Raw genomic sequence first — 11,725 nt, 5'->3', positions numbered from 1 at the left:
TTATCCCACTGCACCAAAACGGCACGTTTGACTTTTTACACCATCCATTTATCTTTTTATCCTCTGAACCTTTGTAAAGGTCCCGATGAAACTGATGAGGCTGCAGCTTCTCGTCATTCAGCAGAAACTGAAGTTTTAAATTTCACTGAACAAAACTCAACAAAAGAGTGAGTTTTTTAAAAGGGGACTTTAAAACGTGTTGATCATCACCATATCAACACACAGTCAGCTGGCACGGCTGCACACACACACACACACACACACACACACCTCCCTCCTCTTCTTCATTCATACACAAACTCTCTCTGTCTCTCTCTAGGGAATCCCTCACCACCCCCTCCACCTCCTCTTCATCATCCTCATCATCATCACCACCTCATGCTCCAGGATCTGGCCCTCGGTCCCGACATTGTTGACGTTTCCATGGCAACCCTGGCCTCTGTTTGGGCCCGTGACCCCCGTGACCTCAGTGAGAGGCAGCACGAGCCACTGACTGTGTGGGGTGAGTAATAAATGTACATTTACTTAAGTAAAAATACCAACACTACAGAATACTTACAAAACAAAGAACATAACAAAGTATTATGTGTATTAATAATCAGACCCAATAAAGAAGAAACCAGAACCAGAAGTTTCACTGAAATAACTTTAAACTGACAGAAGTGATAAACATTTAAATTTGATTTTTTTGATTCAACTGAATATTTGAAATCATCAAATGATAACGGGACCTTTCTGCACACAAGTGATTTCAGAATCAAAACTAGTCCAGCTGTCCGACAAGTCTTCCAGAGTCTTCCCTCACATTCAACAGTGTCACAGAAATCTAATATTTCTTGATGTTAGATCAGCGGCATAGATCAGGTCATCTGAATTTTGAGGACGCAACCTCGACATATAAAGATAAATAAAACCGAACTAAAACCAGAACGGGTTTGAACAGAACGGTGGCTCATAAATCGTGTTCAGAACCAAACTGTGAATCTTGTCTGGAGATTTCACCATGACCACGTTTCCTTGACTCTTTGCGCCTCTTTCACACCATCCTTCTGAGGCTTCACAGAAACATCGAGCTGCTTGGAGAGGATCTCATAACCAATTAACTGGTGGTACGTGTGGTAAAAAGGACCGTATCTGAGCAGAAGTATGAAGGAGCCTAAAGTACCTCAAATTGTACTCATACCTAACCCTAACTCTATCTGAGCAGAAGTATGAAGGAGCCTAAAGTACCTCAAATTGTACTCATACCTAACCCTAACTCTATCTGAGCAGAAGTATGAAGGAGCCTAAAGTACCTCAAATTGTACTCATACCTAACCCTAACTCTATCTGAGCAGAAGTATGAAGGAGCCTAAAGTACCTCAAATTGTACTCATACCTAACCCTAACTCTATCTGAGCAGAAGTATGAAGGAGCCTAAAGTACCTCAAATTGTACTCATACCTAACCCTAACTCTATCTGAGCAGAAGTATGAAGGAGCCTAAAGTACCTCAAATTGTACTCATACCTAACATGAAGGATTTCGACCCCAGTTATCAGAACTGAGCTGCTGTGTGTCTGAACAGTTTCACGTTGCTGGGGACTTAACAACATTTCTGCTCTGCTCCAAATGCCACATTCAGCAGAGTGTGACTGTGTGCCGTCGGCTCATTTATCAAACTGAGGGATTCCCCAGTTTTCTCTACGAACTCTGGGAAATAAACACCTTCTGCAGGTTCCACATGAGCGACTTCTGAACACTCTCACTGCTGCTGCAGATGGAAACAGCTGGAACACTTTAGATATTAAGATTTATCTTTTAATTTTCTGGTAGTCGCCTCACTCGGAGAGTTTAATTCATCAAGTCACTCTGAAATAAAACTGCGTTTACATGCTCTTACGTAACCTGGCTGCAGTCGCTGAGACGCCTGGTTACTGTAGTTAGGGGAGGGGATAAGAGAGACACCTGAATTCCCCAGGTAGATTTCTCCTGAAGCCGCTGGTTTCTCTGCCATGTTTTCTTGAAAAGTCAAGAAGCAGTTCAAATCTATGAGATGAAGTTACAGTGCAGGAAAAGTCACAGACTGTAAAACAAATGTTAACATCACAAGCTGCAGTTCTCCTGATGGCCACTAGGTGTTTCCATTTCATCTGTCATAAGAAACAGTAACGGCACCGTTTGATTTCCTGATTTTCTGCATAAATTGGTCATGAAACGTGAAAGTTCCTTCTGGACACTGTTCAGGTCTAATTCGCAGCCACAGTTAATAAAACACTGTTTCACACACATTTTCCACCATAACTCTGTGTTCAGTAAAGTCATGAAGATCATTTAAGAAATATTATGTTTGTGAAGATCAGATCACATTACAGTAAGTAGTAAGTAAACCACAAACAGTGCCATTACTTACAGTAATATTATGAGTACAAGTAAGTATAAGACTGAGGGGTATTAAAAGTAAAAGAATATAAATGAAGTGAAGTAAGGAAATGTGCTAAAGGGGAAAAACTAAAATCTTAAATACAAATTGATAATCACAAAAGTGCCAAAAAACTTTTCTAACCAACAACTATAAATACAAAGTTAGTCCTTTCTGTTGTTTAATTATATGGGTCCAGTACTGCAAAGATACAGTATTTATAATGAGTAGAGCACAGCAGATACTGGATTTCTAAAACGTAGCCATGTTATTATTTCAAAAGTAAAAAACAGATAATAAACTAAACACATAACAAGAAAACTACAGTTAATGGCAATGAGACAATTCGGGCTCCACATGCCGGCTGCATCTACATTGGTACAGAATGATAATGGTATTACTGCTACTACTGATACTTTCAACTCTAAAAGTCATTTTTCTGTGTTTGTTTTTTGTCAGACTCTGAGAGTGTTTGCAACGGTTCTCCTCCTGCTGGTCTGATGTGGATGGAGCAGCTCTCACCCCACCTCCAGAGAAACAAACAGGTACAAACACCTGAACACAACAATAACTAGAGTCTACAGTTACATATTTCCAGAATAAAACAACCTTTTAGGGCATAAACCTATAGGACCTATGTATGATTTCCCAAAACAGACTTTAGCTGACCCCAGGCTGAGTCTAAATCTGATTTTAGCATTAATGACTTCTAAAATGTCTGCAGCTGCAGGACACTCTGCTGCAGAGAGAGGAGGAGCTGGCCAGACTGCAGGAGGAGAACAACAAACTCCGAGAGTTCCTCAACTCTTCGTTTGTGAGAGACCTGGAGAAAAAGGCTAAGGTCTGTTCACCAGAACCGCTGCTCACTGTACTGGACTTTGATAAGAAAGAGATAAAAATACTGGTCAGAATCTAAGCAGCATCAAGGTCAGTTTGATAAAATCACCTCACTCTGTCCTTGTTCCTCTTTTGTAGAAACTAACCGCTGATGGGAGGATGAAGCGAAAGAGAAACCTGACGTACGTCAATGATGGACTTTCCGAGAACTGTGGTCATCAGCACTTGGGCCCACACCAGATCAGCAAGAGAGTCTGCAGGAACCTCACTGCCGAGTTCTGCTCTGAGACCCACGAAACGTCTGTATCTTCAGAACCAAAACTGGACCTGTGGGTTCTACGAACGCTGGGACTGAAGGACCGAGACACGATAGATACATCCAATGAAACCTTGTCTTCATCCAGATCCAGCCTCAGAAGTTTAGTTTATGATACTGCAGTAATCTCTTCCCCTGAGCAAACGCTCAACTCCTCCTTCAGCCCTTCAGTCGTCACCTCTACACCTTCATCTGCCAACAATTACTGCCAAAACGCAACACGTCAAACCCAGTTTAGTGCCGAATACCAAGTAGCAAACTGTGGTAATTCTGCCAAGTCACCTGAGACCTGCACAGCTTCTCCAGGTCAACACTCTGACTTCACTGTCACTGGGCTGATCAACCAGTCCGAAGCTCCCGACGCTGTGATCAGGAGCTACAGTTCGTTAAGTGCCTTCCAAACTCCACCACTGACAGAAGACCTACCCTTCACCCAGACACCAGACAGGGCAGAGCTCTGCTGCCCCCCTGCCTCGTGTCAAGTCCTGCCTCTGCAGGAAAACCCAGCAGAACATCCAGCGTACTGGACTTCACTGCAAGGCTGCCAGACACCATCACAAGACACGATCCAGTTCAGTTCACTTGGAGAAAGAGTTGATTTATGTCCCACTTTGTTGTCGAGTCCAGTCACAAATGCACCCTGGATGCCCATCAGCTCAACAAACCCATCAGCGAAACCTCAGCGTCCTGCAACGCCTCACATGCCTCGCAGCAGGACAGACTTGGCATTCAGTATGTCGCTCAGTCCGTCCAGCAGCGTGAAGACACACAGCTTCCCCCAGGGACAGGCCTTTGTCAGGAAGGACAGTGAGGGAAGGTGGAACTTCACATGGGTGCCCAGACAGGAACCATAGGCAGCTTGGTGGACTTCCCTTCAAAGAGCACTGAAAACATAACTGGCCAAGCCAATATTCAGGTCCTGGGCTTTTTTTTAAATCACTGATAAACTTGTTTCCTCATGGACTTGGAACAAAACCCTCAGTATGTCCTTGATTATTCCAGATCATAGAAATATCAGGACAAAGGGCTTGAAAGAAGAACATGCAGCATCTACAGGTCACACAGACCTGGATAAATTAAGATCCTAACTTTACTTTCACAAAAACAATAATGTTGGTTAGGTGAAAAATGATTTATGGCCATTTGCCTCTATTTTATTAAAACCAATTCATGCTGTCCGACAGTCACACATTCACTGCATGAGTCAGGTACAAACGGTGCATGCCCCAGTCAAGTAAACTCGAGGCTCCTTTTTTCATCCTTAGTCCTGTTCTACATGGTTGTGCACAGATTCTTTATTTATTTTCAAATAAAACCAAGAATCTCATCTTGGAGTCAGAAGGTCACAATCATGTTTTCTGGAGCCCATGTTAAACCTGTACAATATGTCTGCTGCAGACCACATTCATCTGAGGACAAATGGAAACCATCACCTCTGTGTAACTTACTGAACAATCCCACAGCAATTAAAAAAGAAAGAAGTTGGTTTCATTTTATTCACCATCAACTCAGTCTATCGTAGAGTTTAACAAGAAGACTAATATGTTGAACTGTGGTATGAGATTAACCCGCTCTAAGGACATGTTACACACCTCATTTTATGACTTACTTTAGACCCAAACACTGGAAAAATAGAACATCTGACAATTTTAGGTTTGTATGTAGCTAATTCGATTAAAACCATTCAGTGAGTGTGACATAAAGATTTAACAGGTCTGGCTGAAGTGTTGTTTAAATGCCAAGATGAAACTGTGAAACTGCCACCTAAACCATCTTAACTGTATTGTTGTGTTTTCTTGTTGTATCAAAGACAAAATGAAAAAACTGCCGCAGAACAAAAACAGCAACTAGTTCTAAAAAGTGACTTCAGGAAACCTGTCGCCTTAATGGAAGTGCCAAAAATGTTATTACAGAAAAATGCAGTGAATTAATGTAATGCTGAAGCTGCCGCTGACTGGCTGGACGCTGGACTGATGTCCAGTTAAAATGAATTGTTTGACGTCACTGCCGCTGTTGCTAACTGTTTACACGCCGCCAATGTTTTTTTACGCATGTTGAGCCAAGTTGACGACAAAGCACTTTTGAACACAAAGCGAGCACATGCTGAATTTTGTGAATGACTGCCGATTAACACCATATTTTTATTTTAACATGTAGGAAACTCCATAAATTTAAATACTAACACAGGATTATTGGATATTTCACATGTGAAAACAGCTTCTCTTTCCACAATGTCCTGTGAGAACCAGGTATCTTAGGAAACAGCATGTTTCAGCCTTATGAACACTTTCAAATCATTTATTTTGTCTAAAAAAAAGTAGAAGAAAATTGAAAATGGTTTTCACTGGACACTGATTGTGATGTCGGTGTCATCCCATTACATGGGACATTGTTGTAACTTCACATGTGAAATATATGAACATCATGTGTTCAAATAATGTACAACTGTGTAAAAATGAAAAATATGTTTACATATGTCACACTTCACACATGTAAAAAGGTGTTTGTGATGAAAATGAAATATTTTCCCTACAATTTGTGAAGATGTCACATGAAATCGTATTCCTGCCATCAGGTAGAGGTCCAAATGATAACGTCCAGACCAGCGGAACCATTGGTGCCATAAATGCTGGTGTAACTGCCCAACCACAGATATGTGCTCATGTGTTTCTCTAAAAGCAACTATAAAATATCACAGTACCATAACAAGTTTCATGTCATGATATTTTAAATTCCTGTTGTGTAAAGATTTGATATGAACGTGTACAGAATTTACTGTAACTGACTGTAAACTGTGGACTAATTAAAAAACTGATTCACAACCATACCTGTGTTTTTTCTGCTGATTTTTACAACCTACAGGAAAAGAGCAGCTGTTATTCTTTGTCTTATGGATTCCTAAAAAGTCAACTCAGGTGGATTTGAGCAGCCTGGTCCTCATTCAGGAAGAGGACCCTGGTCCAAACCCTGGTCCTCATTCAGGATGAGGACCAGGGTTTGTGTGCTGCAGCCACCGTCTTCAGAGGTTTTCTCTGGCTTCACATCAGGCGACTGTGACGTTCACTCTATGTCAAACTTAGACAGACTTTCCATACATTTACATTTACATTTAGTCATTTAGCAGACGCTTTTATCCAAAGCGACTTACAAGTCAGGAACAAGGCAAGCAAACAAAATCTAAGTCAAGAAGAAACAACATCAAAGCAAAGTGCTGTTAAAAAGTGTTTCTGTTTCAAGAGATGTGAGAATGAAAGGGTAGAATTTTTTTTTTTTTTTTTTTGCAAAGGAAGATGATGAAGAGTTCTGTTTTCAGCAGTTTTTTAAAGATTGCTAGTGAGGTGGCTGAGCGTGCAGAGTTCTGCAGCTCATTCCACCATCGTGGGATCACTGAGCTGAACAGTTTTCCTTGGTGTCGACTGTGTGGTGCTGGTACCACCAGACGACATTCACTGGTTGAGCGCAGTGGACGGGAGGGGATGTAGACCTGAACGATTGAACTGAGATAAGATGGAGCTGTGGAGTTAACCACTCTGTAGGCAAGAGACAGAGCTTTGAACTTGATCCTTGCAGCCACAGGAAGCCAGTGCAAAGATCTGAAGAGATATGTAAAAACAACGGTGTTGTCCATAAACCTCATCCTACGCCGTCATGAACCTACCTCTAACTATGGGTAAGGTGGAATCTGAGCAACATTTGTTAAATAAAAATGCAAAAAGTATATTTCACAAACGTTTTATTCGAATTTCAATTCAATTTATTTGAATAGAGCTTTTTACAATTCAGCTAATCAGCTGTTCCTCTTGAACTAATCTGATCGTGTTGCAGGATAAATGTCGGTATTTTCTGCCGGAGGTCTTGGACCTCGGGGCTCGGTGTAAAACTGTTCTGTTGCTGTGTGCAGTTCGACAACCGCCTCCGTCTTTAGCTCAGTTATCAGTTAAACCAGTCTAACCATCCTCCTCCACAGCTCCCACTCATTTCAAGAACAAAAGGAGGTTGGCTGCTCCCTGGAGAGGGCCCCCCATCTCCTCCTCCACCCAGATACGCCCCCCCCCCCAGTAGGGTTTCTTCTCCCTGGGGGTTGTCAAAATGGGGTCCCGGTCCTGCACTGGGTCCCCTGAGAATGATCTAGGGTCGAGGGAAAGTTGGTAGCGAGCTGTGTCCGTGGCGGGCCGATCAAGTGGTCTATGTCTAATGACAAGGTAAGACCGGCTGCAGATGTCCAACAGATTGGAGGCTCTTTCAGGGCAGGGAGGCCCTGGAGTCTGAAAGGAATGTGAAAGGAGGGCCGCTCCGGATCACAGGGTGTGTTGTTGTCGGTAGGCTGAGTGTCGACCAGGGAAAGGGGTCATTAAGGAGGCCGGACGACTGAAACTCAATCTGCACCGGATGATCAGGGAGGAACGGCCTCACCGCCACGTTAGCTCACCTAAAAACATTCACTAATGAGTGAACTCGTCCCACACAGGTGAGAGGATTCTCTCCCAAAACATGTTTCACCTTTTCCTCGACTACTCAGCTCAGGTTTCAGCGGAGGTGGCGGGGGTAGACAAAAGTACAAGTGCAAATACTTGTCAAGGGTAGAAGTATCACTTCAAAGAGTACTAAGGTACCAGTACTCCACTGAGAAAGTGATTACTCCGAGTTCCTGATAATAAAACAAAGTATTTGATCTGGAGTCTGGTCCAGGTTTGTTCCTCATGTCTCACAAATCAGTTTCTGCAGAAATCCAACATGTTCCGTTTAATTCCTGAACAGATTCAAGGAGAGAAAAACTTCAACAACCTGATTTGTAAACAGAAACTTTATAGGTATAGAAATATAAAAAGTATTAAGATTAAAATATACTCAAAATAAGAAAAAGTACCTAATATGTAAAATGATACATATCTTATATGCATTGTAAATAATGATTCAGTGATTTTAAACTTTTACTGACGGCTGCTTCATTCAGAGTATCATCAGAATTCATTAGCTGCTTAAAGTTATTTTTTAAGAATCTGTATCTGCAAAGAAACTAAAGCCACAGAGTGAGTCGAGTCTGCAGCACAAAGCTCAGTTTCAATTCTTTTCACCAGGATAATCCACGGTTTCCTGGAAGAGGCTGAGCTCAGGTTTCAGAATAAAGAAAAATCCTCCTCTAGCGTCAGCATCACTAAATCACAAAACAAGGACTTAAATCTCGGTGCTTCTGAACAAGTTTCAGAAAAAAAGTGTGAACTGTAAATACACGGGTTTGGTAATGTTCTACATTTGTCTCATCATCTGTGTAACAGTGTTTAAAACACACATAATTACCCACTATATAAAAATAAAGCTTTTTTTAATATTAACATGTCTCCATCATGGGTCCAGTCAGCTGATGTAGGATCCTACTTGCCTGCTGGTGCGTTTCCTTCCTTCTTCTTCTCTTTGTGAAGAGAATAATGCTTTTGTTATCAGCTGCTGTTTTCAGTCAGTCTTCACAGGTAAACCCAAGTTTAAAACCAAAACTAGTTCATTAGAACTGGTTATTGTTTGAAACCTCTCACAGGTCACATCTGGATAACAAAACCAGTCATATGTTCGAACATTTGTTGTTTTGGTCCCCTGATATGAAAAGTGAACACAGTATCGAATCAAAGCTGAAATTCTCAACGTCTGACTCATCTTAAACCCAAATGTCTTCGAAGTACAGCAAAAGGAGGTGGCTTTGTTGTTCCAATACCTATGAACAGGACTGTATCTGAAGACGGTTCATAAGTGCAGGGTGTGGTTAGATTTGCAGAGAGCTGATCCCACTAGTCTTGTTTGTTTTTGAGTAAAAATGATGAAGTTGGCTTTTTCTTGGATTTAAATATTCGTTTTTGAGCCGCCCACTCTCACACGTGACATCTGAACTTTAAAAATATTTAGACCTGGCTCCTGCAGGGTTAAGACCAGCAGCTATCACTCAGGTGCAGTGTAACATTAACAGCACCGACTCAGACCACAACACACTCCCAGAGAGCACATTAACCCAACATTAACTCTTAATGAGCACACACACCCCCACCATCCAAAATGAAGTCTCCACGTTGCAGCTCCATCTGTCAGAAACATGTCTCACAACACACCGCTATGAAGCTCTCACAGAAACACTAATAAAATGTGTTAAAGAACTAAATCAACATGATCTCATCAACACAGCAGAGCGTGAACGTCTAGTTTCAGAAAGTTAAAAGACACTGAGCCTGTACGGTCAACTCTCCAGCTGTGGTTGTGATGTGAGCATGAACGGCTGCTAGAGGAACTGATCCTCTGTTTTTTTATTGACGATGTGAGTTCTGAAATGTTTAGGGATATTAGTTTCAGCCAGATGCTCCAAAACTCACTGGACAGTGCTCTGTAGAGAAAGCGACAGGTCTATAACACAACCTGATTTAAAGTGCACTCCGTTTCACCCCCCGATGACAAAACAGCAAAACAAGCAGGAATTTGACAGAGAAACTCACCACTCCTGTCACCAGAAACTCAGCATCTGCCAGTTAATTATTAAAACAATTAACTCAATTTTATTATTGTATTTTTACTGTGTTCCTGCTGAAGCTCATCATCACGATAGATAGATGAGCACACAGCTTTGCACATGAATAATTTCTATTACAAATGAGTCTTAGTGTATTTCTGAACCTGCAGCAAACTTTCCTCTATGTGAACTTTGGTTGGTGGTGGCAGAAATAAACCTTTATGTGCTGCGACTCCAGTGAACCAGGAGCTCCAAGCAGCTGTTTGCTGCTCAGAACAAGCGTTTTGTGGCTTCTCTGGTAACAGGATAAAATGATCTGATGGAAACGCTCTTTAACAAGCTTTTATCTGACTGAATACATCGGTCACTTCCCTCGTCACAGTGCAGTTCTCTCTTTTCAGTTTTTTTAATGAAGCATCAGTGGTTTTTGTGTCTTCAACATGGCATCTTGGAAAAGGGTAGAGTGATTAAAATAAATAATTAAATTTAATAAATAACACTGAGGACATGTTGTCCGTGCACCCAGTATTGCATGAAAACTGTGACTTGCTTAATAACACCCGGCTTCACCTTCATTAAGATCACCTGACAAAAAGCTCAAAAATCCTGAGATTAATTCCAGGAATCTAAAATGTATGAGCAACAGAAGATGCTAAATCCTTCATAGAGACACTAAATATTAGTTTTACTGAGATCCCACTGATGACACCGTTTGGAAATGATTTAATTAGTACCTGTAGATGGAGAACTTGTGTCCCAGTGTCCTTCTACAGACTTCACTGATGAATCTCCAACAGTAATTAACTGATTGATGATGGAACCTTCACAATGAGGAATGTGGACACAGATACACATCCACTCATACACACACACACAGAGTTACAAATTGACTGAGTGTCCACTGTGTTTCACACTAATTGGTTTTGGGTAATGCGTCATGTATAAGTGTATGGATGCTGCTGACCCTTCACCTCTGGATGGAGTGATCAGTGAGGGAGAAAACCAGCAGCAGAGAAGAGAAATGAGAGGAGTTAATGTGCATTTAGAGGACAATAAGGAAGTGAAGGCCTGAGTGGACACGCTCGCTTCTTCATAATGAAGAGGAAATGACTTAAACAAAAGACACATTATTTTTATTACTTTATGGGAACTCTTCTCTATCAATCTGTCCTCTGGCTAGAGCACCAGGGTGGCTAGCTACAATTAGCATATTTTACACCCTTGGACATGTTCTGTTCCCCCAGGCGTTTCCATAATGGTTGAGTCACTAGATGACATTAAGTAATTAGCTTCCCTTTACAAGTGAAACAATTAGTTCTTCTGTAGAGAGCACTGTAATCACACGCACACTCCTCCATCAGCTGTTTGACAGAGAAACATGAAGATAAACAGGGAAACAAAAGATTCACTGAATCAAACAGCCTGAGCAGTGTTTCCTCTCGTCTCTCGTCTTTGTGCTTCTTTTGTGTTTTTGGCTGTAATCTGTCTCCTTTTGGTCATTTTCAGCTATTTGTGGCCATAGTGCATCTATTTCTGGTCATTCCTCATCTCTTTGGCATCATTTTGTGGATCTTCTGAAGTTCTGCATCACTTTTCCATCTTTTAACCGTTCTGTCTGGTCGTTTTTTACTTACTGTGATGGATATTTTGGTCATTTATTTCTCTACACAAATCTAATTTTGGTT

The 11,725-nt window shown here is 41.4% G+C and overlaps 1 protein-coding gene across 1 annotated transcript; it reads left to right on the top strand.

Moving 5' to 3' along the window:
• Positions 1–386: 386 nt before the first annotated feature.
• gmnc (geminin coiled-coil domain containing) lies at positions 387–4,469 on the top strand. The gene is made up of 4 exons (XM_026366272.1): positions 387–502; positions 2,860–2,945; positions 3,125–3,241; positions 3,376–4,469. Exons 1-4 carry the CDS (start codon positions 424–426, stop codon positions 4,405–4,407), a joined length of 1,314 nt encoding a protein of 437 aa, XP_026222057.1. The 5' UTR covers positions 387–423; the 3' UTR covers positions 4,408–4,469.
• Positions 4,470–11,725: the final 7,256 nt, after the last annotated feature.

This window comes from Anabas testudineus, chromosome 13 (assembly GCF_900324465.2).
Source record: "Anabas testudineus chromosome 13, fAnaTes1.2, whole genome shotgun sequence".
In the NCBI taxonomy this organism is placed as follows: Eukaryota; Metazoa; Chordata; class Actinopteri; order Anabantiformes; family Anabantidae; genus Anabas; species Anabas testudineus.
This window is presented reverse-complemented; position numbering and strand designations above follow the sequence as displayed.

What these genes read in the sequence shown, in the direction of transcription:
- gmnc (XM_026366272.1), top strand. Translation starts at nt 424, where the DNA reads ATGGCAACCCTGGCCTCTGTTTGGGCCCGTGACCCCCGTGACCTCAGT. An exon ending in CGAGCCACTGACTGTGTGGG is followed by an intron (nt 503 to 2,859) that starts GTGAGTAATAAA and finishes GTTTTTTGTCAG; the next exon opens with ACTCTGAGAGTGTTTGCAAC. An exon ending in ACCTGGAGAAAAAGGCTAAG is followed by an intron (nt 3,242 to 3,375) that starts GTCTGTTCACCA and finishes CCTCTTTTGTAG; the next exon opens with AAACTAACCGCTGATGGGAG.